Source organism: Carlito syrichta, unplaced genomic scaffold (genome assembly GCF_000164805.1).
Source record: "Carlito syrichta isolate Samal-C Ts95f unplaced genomic scaffold, Tarsius_syrichta-2.0.1 Scaffold82277, whole genome shotgun sequence".
In the NCBI taxonomy this organism is placed as follows: Eukaryota; Metazoa; Chordata; class Mammalia; order Primates; family Tarsiidae; genus Carlito; species Carlito syrichta.
The window spans coordinates 530,471-552,445 of NW_007026373.1; the positions used below are offsets into that span (position 1 = coordinate 530,471).

Sequence of the window (21,975 nt, forward strand, 5' to 3'; positions counted from 1 at the left end):
GCGGGTCTCGAACCCACGGGCTCAGGCAATCCACTCACCTCAGCCTCCCAAAGGCGCGGGATTACAGGCTGAGCCACCGAGCCCGGCTTCTGGACCCCTTTTCTTATCAGAGTATCTTGGTCATATTTGGATGCTGATAGAAAGGAGCAGATAGAGAGGGAGGTATTAAAACCAGAGGGGAGAAGAAAAGGGACTAGAGAGAAAGAGACCCAGAGATGAAGAGATGAGTCTTGAGTGCCACTTTTATCCCAAACTGTTGGAAAAAGGGAGCAGGTAGGGATACAGGAAGATTTGCAGGTTTGGGGCGGGCAGTTAAGGGAGTGCCTTTCTAATAGTGTAGAAGTAGGCCTCAAGGTCATGTGCTGTGAGGTTGGAGGTTGTGACTTACACTATAGCTATAGGGTACCATGCCCTCCTTGCCAGCAGTCCCTGGCAGCCATGGTGTCATACCAGGGAAGGTAGGCCGTCCAATTTATCCAGGGTCAGGTCCAGCCCGCTCTACCTGTGAGAGTCAAGGAAAGTTGATAGTTGAAAAACACTGTATAAGCAAGCCTGCTTTGCCACTTTAATCCTTTCCCCTTATTTTGAGAAGCTGGAAGGCTGCGGCCATCATCTGAGGAGAATATCAGGGGCTTTCGAGCTCTTCACTTGAGCTACACATCCTGCTGCCCTTTCATCCATGGCCTCATTTAGTCATAACAGTTGGGTGAAATAGTATTATGAATCTCATTTTACAGATGCAGAAACTAAGGTTTAGAGGAGTGAAGGACCTTGTCTAAGGACCCACAACTAGTGGTAGACCCAGGATCCCAACTCAGATCTGTCTGACCTCAAAACCCATGATTTAAACCTGAAAGTTTGCAAAATCCATGTAGCAACCCAGCAGGATAGAAAGATGTGCAGGGATATCTCTGTTAGATGAATCGAACTGAATACTCTGACCTCCATCCCAGGCTCTTAGGCTCTACCAGGCTCCCTTGCTTTCATCTCTCTTGAGTGGGTGGAAGAACACAAATTTCGGAGCCCCACAGCCCTGGTGTGAATCCCACTCCACCACCAGGGGCTGTGTGACTTTGGACCAGGCATCTTGCTTCTTTGGGCCTATGCATGGCTGCAGAAGAATTTCCAGCAGGCTATTTTAGGGATTTGGAGAGTAAATGTGGCCCAGCACACAGTTAACATGCCAGGAGCCATTGTTCCCATGGTTCACTTTTCCTGCAAACATGGGTCTATGTCCCACTGGGCTGCTGAGACCAGCTGCCATGATCTTGCATTTGTTTAGTGCTTTGTTCTCAGGGCAGGGAAGTGGTGGCACCTGACCCGAGCATGTCGCTGTCTATGACTTCCTCATTGGGGCTGTGGTGGGCAGGCCCTGAGGAGTCTATAGTCCTCAGACCTTGGACTTTAAAGGAGAGGAGGACCCTGTGTTGTCACTGTGACTATCAGAAGGCCATGGGGAGTTGGGTCACTGGAGACCTTCCTGCTGCCTCTGGGGTTCCAGAATCATAGAGCTTAGAGACCACCTACTGCAACTTTTTTTGTTTTGTTTTAGCAGATGGGGTAATCAGAACTCACTGTCAGGAAGTGGCTTTTACCTGAGATCACCCAGATGCTCCGGACAGGGCAGAGCAAATACACCTGGAACTTGAATTTTTGGACCTGCTTCCAGGACCCTGGGGACTTCCACTAGGAAGGTGAGCACCCCAACTGAGAATTCTAGGATGCTGGATGGTGCCAGGGAACACAGACACTAGCCACTTGGGGCCTTCTCCTCTGATGTGCCCAGGAGGAGGTAGAAAAAGCCAGTGACAACCTGTGATTCTCAGATAGGGGAACTTTATAATAGTGGTTCCTGAAAATCTGTGACACGGTTCTTTTTCTCTGACTCGTTCTCTTGCTCTTTCTCACTCTAAAAAATGACTGGACACTCCTAAAGCCCTCAGTCACCATCCAGGGGATTTTTTTCACCACAAGGGTAATTCCTACCCCATCCCTGCTCTGACTCAGCTGTGACGTTGAACCACACGAGCCAAAGAGAAGAAGATAAAGTCGTCAGATGCTCCTGCTCACCAGAGAGAGAGAGGCCCAGGCCAGAACCCACCTCTCCTCTCATCACAGACTCCACGGGACTGGCCCTCTGCCCTGGAGGAACTTAGACGGGTCCTCCAGCCAGCCTAGGACCCCAAGATGGCCTCCAGCTCAGCCAGCAGCCCCCGCCCGGCCCCCGATGAGAATGAGTTTCCCTTTGGGTGCCCCCCCACCGTCTGCCAGGACCCATCAGAGCCCAGGGCTCTCTGCTGCGCAGCCTGTCTCTCTGAGAACCTGAGGTGAGGGGATGGAGGAGCAAATGGTGGGTGGAAAGCAGGTGCCGGGGAGGAAGGGGCTCCTGACGGGAGACAAGGGCTAAGGGAGATGATGATGATGACTTGGACAGGTGGCTTCACCTCTCGGAGCCTCAGTTTCCACACCCTTTCCTCATACACCCTTACACTGCCCCTCTGGCTGTTGGTGGAAGGAAAAGTAGCCACAGAAAGATGTCAGCTCCCACAGCAGAAGGCCATCACTGCTGAGGGAGAGCCTCAGCCCAACAAGGCTACTTACTGACTGTGTGGCCTGGTGCCAAGTGCCAGTGTATCTAAGCCACAACTTTCTTGTCTGTAAAACTATTTGGGCCTCATAGAATTGCTACAAAGCCCAATTAACAAGAGTCCAAAAAGTCCTTATAATAACAATATCATAAATCCCTTGGTAAATGACAAACTGTTATACAAATATATCATCTTTCACAGTATTGTCTATCACCTTATAGTGTTTGCTGGGAACCCCTGAAAGCAAAGATATAGATATATGTATGTATTTATATTTAAAATATTAATAATCCAGAAAGGTGTTACGTCAATGCTATCATCCGCATCCCTCTTTAAGCGACTATTATGCACCTACTGGGTACCAAGGACTTTTTCCTTGAGTCTTCAGAACAGCCTGGAAAGGTGGGTACTATTATTATCCTGTTTTATGAATGAGGAGACTGAGGCTTAAGCAAAAGATTAGTTCAGCTTGCTTCGGGTCAGTTTCTTGGCAAAATGCCCTATGCTCTTAGACTGCCTCATGTGATGACCTTTTGTTTGGGACTTTACAGCTTAAGAAGGTGGGAAAGCTGAGTCAAGCAAGTGAGAAGTTCAAAGTAGTGACAAAAGGGGAGGCTTTGAGAAGCGGGGAGGGGTTGTGGCAGTGGAAAGGCCAGAGGGGAGGGGTAGAGGAACAAACCTTATCAAGCTGATTGTTCTGGGTACAGCTCAGGCTTTGGTGGTGGGTCTCCTGGCTTCCCTCTCCACTCTTCCAAAACCTGACAGGAATTGACTGGAGGTCACAGGGGCCCAGGCCTGAGACCTGAAGAGCATCTGCTCAGCCCTGCACCTGACTCACTCTACCTTGGCCAATCCACACGCCCTTCAGGGCCTCCTCTGTGAAATAAGATAGTTCAGTAGCTCTCACTATGGGTCAGAATCACTTGGGAGCAGAATCTCACACAAGTGCCCAGGTATCACTCCAGTTAGAATCTGCCACCCAGTCCTGATTAGGAACCTCCGGGCTAGGTGGTCCCTGAGGCCCCTTCTTGTTCTAATAACCCATGACCATCTGTAATTGCTAAAAATAAGAAACCAAAGCCAAATAGTGGACGCTGAGAAGAGCAAATAGAGTTATACATTCACAGTCCCTTGCCTAAGCCCCTGGGATCAGATGTGTTTTGGAGTTTGGAATGTTTTTAGAAAAGCAAGTCAGTGCATTATGTAATTCTTCTGGCGGGGAATAGGGCGGTACCTTATAATCAAGCACATTAATGTTTCTGCAATGAAACATATAAATACAATAAGTGGGACAAGAAAGGGCCTAATAACTTTTGGTCAGTTCGGGTGAGTTTTGGCTGCCCAGAAAGCTCACTGCAAACTGTAGGAAAGCATGGGATGTTCAATACTTTTGAGGTTTGAAATGGTTTCTGAGATTGTGGGGCTGTACTTTTCCTGGAGCTGTCAGGAGAGTGGAAGGTGCTGGGGGGTTCATAGTGTCTCATAGGGATTTGTCCATGCTTCCCCAGGAACAGCGAAGACCGGATCTGTCCCAAATGCAGAGGGGATGATCACCATTCTGTAAGTCCAGGAAGCCTTCGGACTCAGGACAAGGTACGTTGGCATATCCAAGAAAGAGCATTTGTCCATTTCCTTGATTTGTCCAGGTTGAGGCCAAGTAGGCAACTGCCCACCCACTTGGCCCCTGGCAGGCGCCTTCCTCCTTGTCTTGAATCTGGACTGAATACACTTTATAAGCCATGCGGAGACTGATGTTCTTAGTGGTAAAGCATCTTGCCCAAAGCCACCTGGCTAGTCTGCAATGGATTTAAAGTGAGAACAGTCTAGACTAGGGATCTATAATCTGTGGCTCATAAGCCAATCTGGCCCACCATCTGTTTTTGTACAACCTATAAAAAAGCCAAAAGTGGTTTTTATATTTTTAAGTGTTTGAAAAAAATCAAAAAAAGAATGATATTTTGGGACATAAATACAAGTTGTGTCAAATTCAAACTTCTGTGTCCATAAATAAAGTTTTATTGGGACTCAGCAATGCCCACACATGTATGTGTTGTCTGTGGCTGCTGTCTCTCCACAACGTAACTCCAAGTTGAGTACTTGCAACTGAGACTTCAATACCCAAAATACTTACTATCTGGCCCTTTACAGAGGAAGTTAGCCAACTCTTGATCTAAATAGATATTTCTGCCCGTCTGTCCTTAGGCAGGGAGAGGCTGTTATCAACTCACATCTTGGGCTCTACCAAGCTGTGCTTCTAGGAATAAGTGACACCTTTGGAAGTGTGAGGGGCCAAAGAGACATTTTCAGGCACTACAATTAGAAACCCATCCCTCTCAAGCTGGAAAAAACCTCATAGGTTATCTGTCCGGCTCAGGGGTTCCCATATGTCATCCAGAACTGGTCTGTTCCCACCAGCTCATGACAAAATGATAAAAATAAAGAAAGCTCATATAAGTAAGTTAATATAAAACTAAATTCTATTTATAAAACTAACCTTTACTCTGAGATTGTGTCTTTTCCTATAAATATAAAAATGAAAAGATGTGACGGTAGATGATAGTTTTTGGTACAGCCTGTACTAGGTAAAATAAAAAAGATAGCAATCCCTATGTTAATATCCCAATTAAAAATGAAAATAAACTTGCATGAATCCAAACATGTAGGAATCACTGCTTAAAATCTGATCTTTGTTTACACATGGGACCTCCTGAGATCCCCTGGGGAGTCTTGTGCTAACTCACCTCAGTGGGCTGGATCTCATTGCTTGGCCACCCTCTTACCCCCACCGTGAGGTGCCTGGTTCCTTTCAGCCAGAGTTCTCTTCTTGTAACAAACTATGGCCCAGGGATCAGGAGCCTGGTCCCCAGGGATGGTTCTGTGTAATTCACTGAGTGGCTGGAGGCAGTTCCCAGGCCCTTTTTCTTCATCCATAAAGTAAAGATGTTAAGTTTCTGGGATCTGTGATGTCCACATTATCATTATGATGTCAATGTTGGTGGGGCGGCTCTCCCCCCACCTGTGGACCAGAAGCAGGCAAGCATCCACACCCACCCTCTCCCTTCCTGAGCTGGTCCTTCTCATTCCAAAAGTTCAGGGGAATTTCCTACCCTGCCCAGAGCTTGTTGTTTTCTGTTTTTTGCTTTTTGTTTTTTGAGTTGGAGTCTCACTGTGTCGCCCCGACTGGAGTGCAGTGGCCTCTCCCGGCCACTGCAGCCTTGACCTACTGGGCTCTGGTGATCCTTCCGCCTCAGCCTTCCCAGTAGCTGGAACTACAGGTGCACGCTACCACACCCAGCTAGTTTTTGATTTATTGTAGAGATGAGGTCTCGCCAAGTTGCCCAGGTGGGTCTCGAACCCGTGGGCTCAGGCAATTCACTCACCTCAGCCTCCCAAAGGCGCGGGATTACAAGCTGAGCCACTGAGCCTGGCTCAGCTTGTTTTGAGACTCTTCCATCCTCTTCTCAGCAGCCCCTCCACCAACAGGCCCTCCAGGAATAATAATAAGGATCAAATGCATTTTCCTGGAACTTTACACTCTATAGCATGGTAAGAGTTAGGATGCCCTGGTCCATGGAGTAGCTTCCTGAGCCTCCCTGTCTGCCCACCTTAGCAGACCGGCTTTGAGACATGAGCAGGCCTCTAAGTCCTCTGTGCCTCACCTGCAAAAGAATGCAGGCGGGTTGGGCTTTTCTAGGCGCCCCTTCTGTCAGAGCACTTAGCTTTCATCTGATTTTACTTTAACAAAGATGAATAAGTTAAAGCCACCGGACTAAGAGATATTAAAGTATCTCTTATCTATATTATCTAATATTTGTACAATGAATGTGTATTAATTTTGTTAAGAGAAAAGAATAGAACAAGTTAAGAAAACAGTAGTCCTAAAGTATTCAAGCAGGCATCGTTGCCCCATTTCTTTCTCCTATCCCAGCCCCTGGGCAACTCAGGGGACTCCTAAGGCCCTGCAGAGCACCACTTGAAACTGCTGCCTTAAACCAAAAGCAGGGACTTTACTGGTGGAATTACAGGCACCCTGACAGGCTGTGGAGTGGAAGAGTATGCTGTTGTATTTGGGGGCAAAGGCCTCTTTCATGCAGGCAGGCCTCTGGAAGCATCAGCCCTACCCCTCCTGCCAGCTGTCCAGATCATGCCGCCATCACTGAACCCCTCGTGAAAAGCTGGGACAGGGATTGAGTTGGTGGTCTCATCACCTGCAAAAAGTCACATGGGGGAAAAAACAAGGACTCCTCTGGCTCCTGCCCCTGATGGGAACGTTGGGGGACTTTCGACCAAAGGAAAGCAACTGATTATAAGTTCACACTTTACATATGTGGTCATCCCCAAGTTTGCCTATGCATCTGGGGCAATCTGGGGGCTGGAGGCAGGGTGGAGCACAGGGGACCAGCTGAGTTAAGCACACAGGCGCCAGTCCTTACAAACACATCCTGTGCCATCTGCTTATCAGTTTGTCCTCATCCTCTGACTCTTAAGATTAGTATCTTCCCAAGAAGTGCCCAGAGCCATGGGCTGATTACCTAATGGAAGGAGTGGGAATTAAAGGATTAATGTTGGCCTAGTTAGAGACTTGGCTCTTGCCTGGAGGGATCTTTTGTAAAAGTGACAGTGAATCAGGGGAAGACCTGGGAGCTAGAAAATAGCATTCAATCCTGTCTGCCAAGACCCTGCAAATGGAATTGTTTCTCTCACTCTTTTCCCCCCCGGGGCCCTTTCGGGAAGGTCAAAGGCAAGCTGACATCTGATTGCCAATGGCTCACAGTAATGCCTTCACTTTTTCTAGAGTCAGAAAATAACAGGGGTTTAAGCTGTCTGGTCCAATTTCCATTCTGGGCTGGATTCCTGCCTTGTGACTCCGTGTCCTTCCAATGGCAGAGAGCTCAGTATGCCATAAAACAACCACTACCACCTTGGCGGGACTCTGACTGTTGCAACATCTTCCTTTTATTTGTGCTGAGCTGAAGTCTGTCTCCCTTGATGCCACAAAAGGCAGGGCAGCCTCCTGTTCCTGAGTCAGTCCCACATCTGTGGAAAGACATCGAGTCCCCAGTGTCTTTGCATTTGGGGCAAATGTGTTCCTGTTTAACCCTTGAAGTGAGCCCCTAAGCCCTTACACTTCTAAAGTGACACTTTGCATCTAATCTCACCAGTCCACAACATCCTGTTTGGTGGGTGGTAGCGAGGAGGCAGGCCTAGACCAAAAGCACATAGCAAGTGGAAGGCAAAGCCAGGCTCCAACTCCTACCTCTTGGGCTGACAGATCTCTGTTCTTCTCCTGCAACCTGAGCCTAAGTCCCTCTCCTGTCCCTTGGGCTGTTGGCATCTTCTCTATGCTGCCTCCAAATGGGGGATCATCCCCCAGATGTTTTTTCTTTTTTTTTGAGTTGGGGGTCTCACTCAGTTGCCCAAGCTGGAGTACAGTGGTGCGATTCCAGTTTACTACAGCCTCAACTTCCTGGACTCGGGTGATCTTCTGCCTCAGCCTCCTGGGTAGCTGGGACTCCAGACACACACCACCACACCTGGCTAATTGTTTTATTTTTTATAGAGATGAAGTCTTGCTGTGTTGCCTAGGCTGGTCTCAATCCTCCTATCTCAGCCTCCCAAAGTGCTGGGATTACAGGCATGAGCCACCATACCACCCACCCCCCTAAGTATTTTCTGCATGATAAATAGCACAGTCAGCCTTAAGTGCTAGAATCCACAAAGTGCTATGGAAAAACCAGAATGAACAAGGCTACTTTCAATCAGGACAGTCAGGCAGGGCTTCCTGGAGTAGGTGACAGTCAAGCTGAGCGGAGTTGACAGGAACTGGCAGACAGCAGCAGTCTGACCAAGTTTCCCTGTGACTGTAGATTACCCCCATCTCAGGACTAGCTTGGGCCTGAGCAGAAACAGACCCTCAGGGCATCTAGGACCTTAGCTGGCCTCTGAGCCCAACCCAGTAGGGAAGGCAGCGCCTGGCATGTCCAGATCCTCTTTGTTGTACGCACAGCTACACAGAAGCGGCACTCATACCCTGACATTCTCTTAACACTCACATTCTCAGAGGCCCAGGTCTCTGAATGGGACTATGACCCCGCCACACAGCGTGGTCAGGAATTCCACATACCCAGAGACTCCTCAGACCCAGACAGAAGAGCAAGTGTTCCCTCGGGACTGGGAATCTTCTTTCTCTATTTTTGTTTTCTTCTCAAAGGAAATTCCACCGCAAACTTTATTTTTAGCAATTTGCAAGCAATGAGACCACTCACACAGGGGCCACTTGTGGCACCAGATGTACTTCAGGGCTGCTGGCCCAGGACAGATCCCCTGTTCTTCTCCTGCAACCTGTACCTCATTCCATCTCTGTCCCCTCGATCCTCAGCCTTTGGGTGAGGACACCCCTTGATCAAGCCAAAGACTCTTGGGGAAGATGGACTGTGGGCTTGGACTCTGGGGCTCCTGGTCTCTCCCTGTCCTTGCCCCATTGCCTTTTGTGAGTCACTACCTACCCCTGGGCTTCAGCTTCCTCCCCTGCACGAGGGTCGTGGAACCTCAAAGTCCAACCTCCTCATGACTATGAATGGGTGGTGCCTTTGCACATGCCGAGAAGGTAGCATGCCCTTGCAAGGGAGAGAAGACCCAGGTTCCCTTGACTCCTTAGCTTGCAGGCATGGCGTAACCTCAAGCCATTCACTCAGTTTCTCTGTCAGTGTTAGGGTGGAGCAAATCTAGCCCCATCTGCCTCTAAGGAGTGTTGCAGGGATCCTATGGGAAATATCCCAGAATGCTTTGGTCCTGTATAAATAGAGAATGTTCTAGGGCCTTAAGCATTTAGGGATGTTCCTCTACCTTGAGGAAATCCAATGGGAAAATGGAGTTTTGTAGAATTAGTCCTGAAGAGTTTGAGATGTGAGGATTAAATGAGATACATGTGGCTGAATACAGTGGCTCATACCTGTTATCCCAGTACTCTGGGAGTCCAAGGAAAGAGGGTTGTTTGAACCCAGGAGTTTGAGACCAGCCTGGGCAATATAGCAAGAGCTCATCTCTAGTAAATTTTTTAAAAATGAGATATATGCATATGACAGCCATTGGGTGTTGGGGGAAGTGTCTCAAGGGCAGTACTTAATTCATAGGGATAATAATACTAATAATAGTAATACTACTACTAATGACTAACACTTATGAAGCACTGTGTTAGGCAAAATAGTGTCTTCCAAAGATGTCCACATTCAAATCCCCAGAACCTGTGAGTAGGTTATTACACACAGCTCTATTTATTTGCTAGGGCTGCCATACCAAAGTACGCAGACTGGGTGTTGCAGACAACAAATGTATTTCCTCACAGTTCTGGAGACTCAAAGTCTGAGACAAGGTATTGACGGGTTTGTTTCCTCTAAGGCTTCTCTCCGTGGTTTGTAGATGGCTGTCTTCTCCCTGTGTCTTCATATGGTCCTTCATGTCCAAATTTCCTCTTCTTATAAAGACACCAGTCACACTGGATTAAGACCTACACTAATGACCTCATTTTAACTTGTTTAGCTCTTAAAGATCCCATGTCCACATTCTGAGGTCCTGGGGGTTAGCACTTCAACATATGAATTTGGGTGGGGGACACCGAGCCCATAATAATGGCAAAGGGACTCTGCTGACGTGATTAAATTAATGATCCTGAAATGGGGAGATTACCCTGGATTATCTAGGTGGGCCCAAGGTAACCCCAAGTGTCCTTATAAGAGGAAAGCAATAGAGTCAGAGAAGTTGGAAGGTCATCTGCTGCTGGTTTTGAAGATGGAGGAAGGGACTGAAAGCCAAGGAACACAGGCAGCATCTAGAAGCTGGAAACAGTGAGAAATCAGATTCTACTCTAGGGCTTCTGGGAGGAACACAGTCCTGCCAGCAATTTTGATGTTAGGACTTCTGACCTCCAGAACTGGAAGATAATAAAGTTGTGTTGTTTTAAGCCATTAAGTTTGTGATATTTTGTTATAGCAGCAATAGGTAACTAATACCAGCACTTGCACATATTATCTCATTTAATCCTCACATTAACTTTATAAGAAGAATACTATTATCCTCATTTTGCAGATGAGGAAACTGCAACATGGAGAATTAGGAACTCTCCAGGGCCACACAACAAGTATGTGAAGTGACAGAAATGGGCTCTGAACCCCAACAGGCTGGCTTCAGGGCCCATACCCTAACTCCCCATACACTCTAAGGGATCACTCATGCCCCCTTCTCCAGCAGGCATCTGAAACTGGTCACATCCACACCTGTACACGCATCATGGAAGGCTATCCTGTATGTCCATATTGCATCTTGTCCCCTGCAACACACTGTCACTGCTCACACAATGCCGGTATGGCTCAGCTGCTGGAGAACATACCCTGCTACCTGCTGGGTGATGTCTGGAATCCAGCTTTAGCTTGATCATTTCCACCTTTGTGTCCCTCTTATGACTCTCACTTCAAATTTCGATCCTTAGAACCACAGAGAATTTGAGTCATGGACTTGCAGGGAGTTTGGGGCTGGAGGGGTTACCCCAAGTCCATTCGCCAGGAGCCAGGTCCACACCTGGCATCAGGCCCTCCATTGTTCCCACATGTCAGAAATTACCTATCAGGAGAGGCTTCGTCACTGCAGACTTCCCAAAGCCAGTGTGTTCTCCCTGCCAAGGCCGCCCTCTGCCTGCCCCCCGTAGAACATCTGTTTTCCATTCTTTGTTGGGAACAACTTGTCTCTGAAGCCCAGAACAGTGGGGCGAGGGGGGTGGCCCTTTGCTGGACTGTGCTCTGTGTCCCAAACCAACTGTACTCATTAAGCACGCAGCTCTCTGCTTATTTGACTTTTAAAGAATAATAACTAGTGTGGCTTTGTACTTGCTCAGCCTGAAAGACCTTTGTCCTCCCTTCCTTTCATCCAAATCCTACTTTACAAAGCCCTATGAGGTTATTGCTTCAAAAAACAGCAAAAAAAAAACCCCCCAAAAACCCAAAGCTCTTGTAAAATCAAGATGGTATTTACACACAATAAAATTCACTTATTTTAAGTGTACAGTTTGATGAATGTATATAATTGTGTGACCACCACTACAGTCAAGATGGCAGACATTTCTGCACTGGATAAAGCTGCTTTGTGTCCCTGCACTGTCCGTTCCCCCCTCCCCCCATCCACAGCCCCAAGCAACCACCAATCCACTATCTGTCACTACAGTTTGGCCTTTTCTAGAATCTTGTAACAATGGAATCAGGTAGTACAAAGACTTTTGTGTTTGACTTCTTTCATTTAGCATAATATGTTTGAGGTTCATTCATGTTATTGTTTATATAGTGTTTACTTCTACGTGATTGCTAAGAAGCATTCTAGAGCATGGATATACCAAAATTTGTTCATCCACTCACCAGTTGATGGCATTTGGGCTGCTTCCAGTTTGGGGCTATTATGAACATCCACATACACATCTTTACACGGACATGTTTTCCTTTCTCTTGCATAAATTCCTAGGAGTGAAATGTGTGGATTTTGTGGCAACTTTTTTGGTTTAAATAAGTTATTTTACAAGTAAAGTTTAACTTTTTAAGATACTCCCATCAACTTTTCCAGTGTCTGTGCCATGTTACATTCCCACCAGCAACATGTGAGAGTTCTCGTTGCTCCACATCCTTACCAAAACCTACTGTTGTCTCTCTTTTTAATTTTAGCCATACTCGTGAGTGGATCGTGGTATTTCACTGCAGTTATAATTTACATTTCTTGGCTGGGCGCGGTCAAGAAATGTGGCTCAGCCTGTAATCCCAGCACTTTGGGAGGCTGAGACGAGTGTATTGCCTGAGCCCACGGGTTCGAGACCAGTCTAGGCAACTAGGTGAGACCTCGTCTCTACAATAAATAAAAAAAAAATTAGCCAGGCATATAGCATGCGCCTGTAGTTCCAGCTACTTGAAAAGCTAAGGCGGAAGGATCACCAGAGCCCAGCAGATCAACGCTGGGGTGACCGTGAACTTGCCACTGTACTCCAGCCTGGGCAACAGAGTGAGACTCCAACTCAAATAATAATAATAATAATTTACATTTCTCTGATGACTGGTGATGTTGAGCATCTTCTCATAGCTTATTTGTCACTCTTCTATCTCCTTGTGTGAAGTATCTGTTCTTTATTTTGCCCATTTTTTACTAGGCCGTTTGTCTTCTTATTATGAGATTGTAAGAGTTCTCCATATATTCTGGATATAAGCCCTTTTGAAGACATAGTCATGTTCCATGTAATGCTTCTGTCCACGACAGACTGCATATATGACGGTGGTCCCATCAGATTATAATCCTGTATCTTTGCTGTACCTTTTCTATGTGTAGATAAACCAATACTGACCATTGTGTTACCGTTGCCTACAGTATTCAGTTCAGTAAGGTGTTGTGCAGGTTTGTAGCCTGGGAGCAACAGACTAGACCATATAGCCTAGGTGTATAGCAGGCTGACCCAACTAGGTTTGTGTAAGTACACACTATGGTATTTGCACAATGACAGAATTGCTTAAAGACTCATTTTTCAGAATGTGTCCCTGTTGTTAAGTGACACATGACTGTATATGTTTGGAAGAATTTCTCCCATCTCCTCTGGGCTTATTCTTACTAAGAGACAGCAATACAGTGTGGGAGGAGCGCTGTGGCTGTGCTGCTTCCTAGTGCTGCCTCCTCAGGCAAGTCCCTTCCACCCAGGAGCCTCAGTTTCTTCATCAGTAAAATGGGAACAAAAAATATGCCCTATCTTCCCCCACTATAGTGTTATTATGAGCTCTAAGAAGAATTATGACCATGAAAGCAATTGGTAAACCCTTCAGACCTAAATAGGTTAAGAGCAGTGTCAAGTTGCTATTGGCCTTGAGACCCTTCTCTATTCCTGCCCCCAGGCTGCACGCTATCTGGAAGGGAAGGTGGTGCAGGGCAGACACGCCTCTGTCAAGGAGAGATGGTCAGGGAGGGATGCAGAAGAGGACTGTGGGAAGGGTCCCCAAGGGCTTCAGGAGGAGGGAACCTCGTGCAGCCAGCATGTTCTGATTGGCTCCACTGTGCCAGGCACTGCCCTCAGCACTGGCAACAGCCCATGACCCTCACAGAGTCCCCAGACAGGCATAGGCAACCAAAGAGTGCATGGTGATGATAGACTAGTGTAGAATGTGCCCTGACAGGAGAAACAGCAGTGCTGCCCAGGAATGCAGCAGCGGCCCAGGTCCTGCTTTGAAGGAAGGTCATGGATGGGCGAAGCTCAAGGGCTGGAAAGGAGTCCTCCAGGCAAAGGGAACAGCATGTGCAGTGTCATGTAGCCCAGCCCAGCTCCTGCCCTGGTGAACCCTGGTGCATTGCAGGGAGCCCTAGGGGTAGTCACAGGGATCCCTGTAACATCTAGTGACACAGTGATTATTTCCAGGCTCACCCTGAGATGGCCGAGACTGGAGTTGGGTGCTCTTTTGCAGGTGTTGGCTGCTCCTTCATGGTGAGTAAGGAGGTCTGTCCACTATGGCTCCAGGCTTCTGGGTCTCCCCACTCCAGCCCCTCCAGGATTTTTCCAGCACATCAAGATACTCCTCTGGAGTAGTACTCATTACTTTTCCAAGCACAGATCCCACTATTAAGTCATCACAGTACTCAGGGAAGATCTTTTTTAATGTCTCACCTGAACATTGGCGTAACAAAGCAAAAATGACCCCCCATCCCCCCCCGGCTCTCTCCATGGTCCTGAATCATCGCTGTGCTTGAGGGCAGGGCAGGGTTGTCCCTGTAGAGGTCAGGGTGCATGTGATTCATTGTAGGTCCTGCTCCTGAATTCACTCTGTGCAGCGAGCCACTCTCCTTTGCTGAGCGAGTGAATCTGACTCTCCTGGTAACCTCTGATGGTGGGGCTGTTCACTGCTCCTTGGTTCTCCTCCACCTGTTTTCACTGATCAGCCCACTCTCTTGGCAGGGAAGCCTGCAGTCTATACAGGAGCATGAGGTCACCTCCCAGGCCTCCCACCTGAACCTGCTGCTGGGGTTCATGAAACAGTGGAAAGCCCGACTGGGCTCTGGCCCCGGGTCTGAGCCCATGGCCCTAGAGCAGAATCTGTCAGACCTGCAGCTGCAGGCGGCCGTGGAGGTGGCGGGGGACCTGGAGGTGGACTGCTACCGGGCACCCTGCTCCGAGAGCCAGGACGAACTGGCTCTACAGCACTTCATGAAGGAGAAGCTCCTGGCCGAGCTGGAGGGAAAGCTGCATGTGTTTGAGAACATCGTTGCTGTCCTCAATAAGGAGGTGGAGGCCTCCCACCTCGCCCTGGCCACCTCCATCCACCAGAGCCAGCTGGACCGTGAGCGCATCCTGAGCTTGGAGCAGAGGGTAAGGGGGCAGGCAGATCACCCTGTCTCCAGAGTCATTCTTCCTGCTCAAGGCAGTCACTCCCCCATCAAGACCCATCTCCCCAGAGTCTCAGGACCTCCCAGGAGGAGCACTGAGTCGGCAGCTGTGGTCTCCAGTCTTTCAGCTCCTTTGCTCGAACTTCTGTGATAGCACCTTTCCTTCCTAGGCAGCTCATACCATTGCAGGACGTTTTTCACTATTAGCAAGTTCTTCCTTTTACTGAGCTAAAATCAGCCTCTCTGTGTCTTCCCTGCATTGTTCCTGGCCCTGCTCCTCTGAGCAGATCTGCCATGTAGTCTGCATGGCAGCCCTTCAGAGATGGCTAGTCAGTGATTATATACCACCTGAGTATGTCCTTCTTTAGATTAAAAGCCCCAGCACTCTCACCCCTTTGTCAATATGTTGTGTCGTGTGTTGTCCTCATAGGCTTTGGCTGAATGACTCTATATGTTTGGAGTATTGTCCCAGACTGACTCCAGATACTCCACTTATCTGACAATTCTTGGTCCAACAGGACTGTTCCCACCTTTATACTTTTCTTTTTTTTTTTTTTTTTGAGTGGGTGTCTCATTCTGTCATCCAGGTTGGAGTACAGAGGCATGCTCACGGCCACCGCAGCCTTTGACCTGCTGGGCTCAGGCAATCCTTCCACCTCAGCCTTCCAAGTAGCTGTAACCACAGGTGTGTGCCACCACACCCAGCTAATTATTTTGATTTCTTGTAGAGACAATGTCTCACCAAGTTGCCCAGGCTGGTCTCAAACCTGCGGACTCCGGCAATCTTCTTGCCTTCACCTCCCACAGTGCTGAGATTACAGGCGTGAGCCATAGCACCTGGCTGTACTTTTCTTAATGTAGCCAGTCACCATTCTACTGTTCCTTTTTTTCTTTTTCCAGTAAGGTTACATCCTTGACCCATATTGAGTTAGGCCTGGATTTTAGTGCCAGTGCCATCATTAACTTGCTGTGTAGGTCTGAGCAAGTCTCTTTCCTTCTCAGGACCTCAGCCTCCCCTTCAGTAAAATTAAAGATTACATTTTCTTTAAGGACACTTCCAGTCATGGTGTCCCTACTTGAGCACCCCCAAAAATAAAGCTGTATTCTATCAAATTTCACTGGGGAAACCTACTAGAAGGTCCAGGCACTGGGTTCGAATGACTGAGGCTTTAGCCTCTATTTATGTAATTCTTGCCCCAGTCAAAAGGTAGGCTCTCTGACAGCTACGACTGGGTCTTCATTTCACCAACAAACTTCCTGGCTTGCCTTTTATATCCTAGATTCTATGAAAGGCATGGACACAAAGGTAAAGTGAGTATGCACGGGCCCAGCCATCAGAGGAGGAGACCATCCGGTCGGAAAGGCAGAAAAATATATCTCATAGAACATAGGTGAGAGGCCAGCTGAGATAGGGCAGTGGCTGAGGCCTTCCCAGAGGAGGGCCAGATGAGCTGGATTCCTGATGGATGAATAGGAGTTGGCCAGTGGAGAAGGAAGGAACAGGAATTCCAGGCGGGGGCAGCACATGCAAACATAGGGGCCTGTGCTGAGGGTGTAGTCAGGGAAGCACACTTAGGGCAGGTTGGGGTCCATTTCCCGCCACCCTCGCCTCTTCCTCAAGCCACATCCTGGTGTCCTTGACTGAACGAGCTTCCCTACAGGTGGCAGAGTTGCAGCAGACCCTGGCCCAGAAAGACCAGGCCCTGGGCAAGCTGGAGCAGAGCCTGCGCCTCATGGAGGAGGCCTCCTTTGACGGCACCTTCCTGTGGAAGATCACCAATGTCACCAGGCGGTGCCACGAGTCAGCCTGTGGCAGGACCGTCAGCCTTTTCTCCCCAGGTAACAGTTCTCAGGGGCTCAGAGACTGAAGTAGGCAGGTCCCATGGGCCCCAGAAACAAGCAGTGAGAACAGTCAGCTCTGGGACAGCTATGCTGTGTCCAGTGAGGCCGGTGTCCATCCAGGCCACCTCCCATGGCCAGGGACCATGCTGGGATCGTGGGGGTGGAGGGCAGACTGTGCTCCGGCCCATGCACTGCAGGGGGCTGTTTGTCCCTGGGCAGGCCCCTTCTTCTCCCTTGTCAGTCACGTTCTGCAAATAGGAATAAAAGCCGTTGTCCATGTCAAGTGGGTATCAAATGTGAAAGAAAGTGTGCTGTGAGCTAGAGCTTGTCCAGGTGAGAGGGAGGTGGACGGTGACTTTCACAGGTAAATACCATGGGACCCCTGCCTGCAGGGAGCCAGCCATCTGAAACGAGGTGAGCAGAGATTAAGTAATACACACTTGCATATGTGTAAAATTGTGGACAGCACGTGAGTGTGTGTTGTGTAAGTTGGGGCCATTCTTACTCATTTTTGGGCCCCTGGGAGTGGCACGAGTCTTGCATAAAGTAGTTACTTAGTAAATGTTTATCTTAATTGATTGACATATGTTCCAGCCTGGGCAGCATATCGAGACCTTGTCTCTATAGAAAATAAAAAAATTAGACTGGTATGGTGATGCTCGCCTGTAGTCCCAGCTACCTGGGAGGCAGAGGCGGAAGGATCACCTGAGCCCAGGAGGTTAAGGCTTCGGTGAGCCATGATTGCACCACTGCACTCCAGCCTGGGTGACAGAGTAAGACTCTGACTCAAAAAAGAAAAAAACAATTGATATCTGTTAATATAACAGCACACATATTTGTGCATAGAATGAGGCTGCAGAGTTTGCCCTGAACCCTGGAGCAGGGCTGGAGCCCTTTTCCTGCAGGAGCAGTGGTCATCCTGCTCTATCAGGACAACCCTTTTCATGGGCTAACCTCATGCCCCACTGGCAGACCTCTTTTCCTCAATTCTTTCCAAAGAGGGAAAAAGTAAGCAGTGCTTTGGGCTTCCTGTTCTACCAAGATGTAATGGGCAGAGATGAGTCAACCTGTCCCCCCTCCACCTCTGTCCTGCCCACCTCTCAACCCCTGTCAGCCCCCAGCCCTTCCCAGAAGGGCCCTCTGCTCGAAGGTGGCAGCTGTCGGAACCCACATTCACGTGGATGGGCTTGGCTCTTTCGCTGCCCAGGGAGAGAACCCCATGGGTTTCCATGCGTCATCACCAGGGATGACTCATGCCTCAGGGCCTTTGCTGAGGGTGGCTGGCAGAACTGTGAGTCACCTCACACACTCCCAGCCTCCAGGGTACCTCAACCAGTTGGCCTAGGGCAGCAAAAAGAAACCACTATGGGAGGCAGGAAGCCTGGCCCCTAACTCTGTCTCTGTCCCCAACACACTATGAGATGATGACCAGCCACTTCCTCTACTGGGCTCAGCTTCCAGACTGTAAAATGCAAGTTGGTTTGGTCAGTGGTTTTCAAAATGTGGTCCCAGGGCTAGCAGCATTGGCATCACTGCTAACTTGATAGAAATGCAGATTGTCTGTTCTCACCCCGGCGCCACTGAGGGTGGGGGCTGGCAGTCTGATCCAGATAGCCAGGTGACAATCACTGGGCTAGATGATCCCCAAGAGTCTGTTCCTCCTTAAACTCTAATTGAGAAGAATGCTGGGCTCTAACCCCCCTTTCGTGGCTTTAAGCCTAGGGCATGCCTAACCACTGGGTCCCGCTTCCCTCATCTGCAGAGTCTAGCACTTCCCAGCTGCCTCCATGCTGACTCTGGCTTCCGCATTTCAGCTTTCTACACTGCTAAGTATGGCTACAAGTTGTGTCTGCGGCTGTACCTGAATGGGGATGGCACTGGAAAGAGGACACACCTGTCACTCTTCATCGTAATCATGAGAGGGGAGTACGATGCCCTGCTGCCGTGGCCTTTCCGGAATAAGGTATGAGAGATGGGGACCTGGGACCTAATCCTGGTTTAGCTGGTCATATGACCTAGGCAAGTCCCCTTCCCTTTCCACGTTATGAGTTTTCCCTTTTATGAAACAAGAAACTGAGTTCTGATCTAGTAGCCAAGCCTCCCTCCAGCTCCAGGAATTCAAGAGATGAAATGTCTGAACAGAGCACTCCTGAAGGTTATGTAGAAATGAAACTCACATGGTGCAGTGAATACAAAAACCTTCCTGGAGGAGGTGATGTGAGGCTAGCCTGAACCGGCAGGATTTTCTGAAAAAGGAAAGGAAGCAGATACCACTACATACCTACAAGAGTGGCCAAAATCTGGAACACTGACAATACCAAGTGCTGTTGAAGATGTGGAGCAATAGGAACTCTCATTCATTTCTGGGGGGAATGCAAAATGGTACCGTCATTTTGGATGACAATATGGCAATTTCTAACAAAACTAAATATACCCTTACCACATGATTCAGCGGTTACATTCCTTGGTATTTACCGAAAGGAGCTGAAAACATATGTCCACACAAAAACCTGAACAAGGATGTTTAAATCAGCTTTATTCATGACTGCCAAAACTTAAGCAACCAAAATGTTCTCCAGTAAGTAAATGGAAAAATACACCATGGTACATCCAGACAATGAAACACGATTCAGTGCTGAATAAAAAGAAAATATCAAGCCATGAAAAGGCATGGAGGAACCTCAAATGTATATTACTAAGTAAAAGAAGCCAATTTGAAAAGACTACATTCTGTATGATTCTAACCATATGGCATTCTGGAAAAGACAAAGCTGTAGAGACAGTAAAAGGATCAGTGGTTGCCCAGGAGGAGGGGCAGGAAGAGGTGAACAGGTGGGGCACAGAGGATGTTTAGGGCAGTGAAACTATCCTGTATGATACTGTAATGGTGGATGCATGTCCTTATACATCTATCAAAACCCATAGAATGGGGAACACCGAGAGTGAACCCTAATGAAAGCCACGGTCTTTGAGTGATACTGATGTGTCAATACAGGTTCATCCCTGTAACAAGTGTGCCACTCTGGTGGGGATGTTGATGGTAGGGGAGTTTGGGAGGGGCCAGGGGTATGTGGGAACTGTATATTCCGCTCAGTTTTGTTGTGGATCTAGCGCCACTCTAAAAATTAAAGTCTATTAAAAAATTTGGGCCAGGCTTGATGACTCAGCCAGTAATCCTAGCACTTTGGGAGGCCAGGGCGATTGTCTGAACCCGTGGGTTCAAGACTGGTCTGGGCAACTTGGCGAGACCTCATCGCTACAGTAAATAAAAAATATTACAGGCATGGTAACACATGCTTGTTGTTCCGGCTACTTGGAAGGCTGAGGTGGAAGGATCGCTGGAGTCCAGCAGGTCGATGCTGGGGTGGCCGTGAGTGTGCCACAGCACTCCGGTCTGGGTGACAGAGTGAAACTCCAAAAAAAAAAAATTGTTTTGAAAGAGGGCTTGGGGGGGGAGGCTAGGCACCCCTGCAGGTGAACAACAGCATCAAGTGAGGAGGAGATGTCAAGATACAGACCTCAGCTAAGGTGGGAGCAGGTGGGAGGGGAGAGGTTATGATGGTCTGGGTGTGAGTCTGTAGTTCCTCTCCAGCGGTTCCCAAAGGTGCTGGGGAGATTTTAAGACCAACAACTGGGTCTCACTGTAGCAGGGGTAAGGCCTGAGCATCCCCAGAGGATCTAACATGCAGCCGAGTTTAAGGACTGCCTCAGTGGGTGACAGGAAGATGTTTCAGGGTCCTGATGGGCATTGCAGGGGCACCTGTCAGGAAGAGGGTTTGTGTCACTTTTAGGTGATCAGCTTCTCAGAGGTACGTATGTCTGCTCTGTGTGTACCAGAAGTTGTGTAAATATGTCAGGGCATTGATTGGCAGCCCTTGTAGAAGGCCTGTCTGTTCTCACCCTTCTGCTTTACCCCAGGAGGGTACAGCTGTAGCTGGTGAGTCAAAAACGGCCAAGCCAGAGGCTTCATAGGTTATTGAGCCCAGCCCTCTCATCAGTGCTTCAGTCATACCGTTAGCCCCCAGCAGCCAATCAGACTTGACTGTGGCATCATCATCCTTCCCCTTTTCCTCCTGGATGGAAGGAACATCTGATCCTAATCATAGGATGACCCCTGAAGCCTGCCCGGAATTTCAGGTGTTTCTGGCTACTGGGGTCTGGCCATCCACCAGGTACCATCCTAACGTAGCTTCTCTGACTCCTGATCAGCCTGAGCTAAGGGTCAGAGGGGCTCCCCAGAAGTAGGCACAGAGCCCAGCTCTGAGCCCAAGCACGGGTCCTCAAGCCCTGCTGCTGCTGCCTGGGGCCTGACTTCACACCTGTCCCCGCCCTGCAGGTCACCTTTATGCTGCTTGACCAGAACAACCGGGAGCACGCCATTGACGCCTTCCGGCCTGACCTGAGTTCAGCATCCTTCCAGCGGCCCCAGAGTGAAACCAACGTGGCCAGCGGCTGCCCGCTCTTCTTCCCCCTCAGCAGGCTGCAGTCACCCAAGCACGCCTACGTGAAGGATGACACCATGTTCCTCAAGTGCATCGTGGAGACCAGTGCTTAGGGTGGATAGGGCTCCTGAGGAGGCACCAGCTCAGCCTGGGGGCTTAACAAGATGACTGTGATGTCCTGCCCTTGGTGCCCAAGACCCCAGGGTGCAAGAGCACAGGGTGGGCCAGGGCTAGCGTGACCTGAGCAGGACTGGCTGGTTGACCGTAGCCGGCTATCAGCTTTGGATGGCAGGACCTTGGGCCAGACCCACAAAGGCAAGACGTTTAAAAGGAGATGGACAGAATTGTTCCCCTCCTCACTGACCACACGACACTGGAAGGCCAGGGAGCCATCTAGCCCTGGATGTTGAGGCAGACTTGAACCAAGTTGGGGAGAAGAACTGGCTGGGAGCTGTAGGACCCGAGCAGGGAAGGTCTCTGCAGGGCTACCATGGAGTTCTGCAAACAGGCTTACTGTCTTGCTGCTGAGGGTTAGAACTAGGACCGTGGGTACCAATGTGAATGTGGCCTGTGTAGGCTTGGACTGAGTTCCCCATTACTGGAAGTGAACAAGCAAATCCAGAGGACTATACTGGACATTAGATTGGGGGTTAGACCTGAAGACCTTTAAAGTTCCTTCCAGCCTAGAAAGTCTAATTCTCGGCCTCTGGCTCAGG

At 48.9% G+C, this 21,975-nt stretch overlaps 1 protein-coding gene across 2 annotated transcripts in view; it reads left to right on the plus strand.

Annotated features, from left to right (window-relative positions):
• TRAF1 (TNF receptor associated factor 1) overlaps positions 1-21,644 on the plus strand; it is a 23,522-nt gene extending 1,878 nt beyond the window's left edge. The window contains exons 2-9 of one of the 2 annotated variants that reach the window (XM_008055740.2): positions 1,556-1,694; positions 1,937-2,327; positions 4,097-4,181; positions 14,014-14,079; positions 14,548-14,958; positions 16,637-16,814; positions 18,632-18,780; positions 21,154-21,642. In XM_008055740.2, the coding sequence (XP_008053931.1) occupies positions 2,188-2,327; positions 4,097-4,181; positions 14,014-14,079; positions 14,548-14,958; positions 16,637-16,814; positions 18,632-18,780; positions 21,154-21,372 (1,248 nt within the window). In that variant the 5' untranslated portion in view covers positions 1,556-1,694; positions 1,937-2,187 and the 3' untranslated portion in view covers positions 21,373-21,642. Of the gene's footprint in view, positions 1-1,555; positions 1,695-1,936; positions 2,328-4,096; positions 4,182-13,731; positions 13,804-14,013; positions 14,080-14,547; positions 14,959-16,636; positions 16,815-18,631; positions 18,781-21,153 lie in introns of those variants that run through there. The other variant, XM_008055742.2, reaches the window with a different exon arrangement.
• The last annotated feature ends 331 nt before the right edge of the window (positions 21,645-21,975 follow it).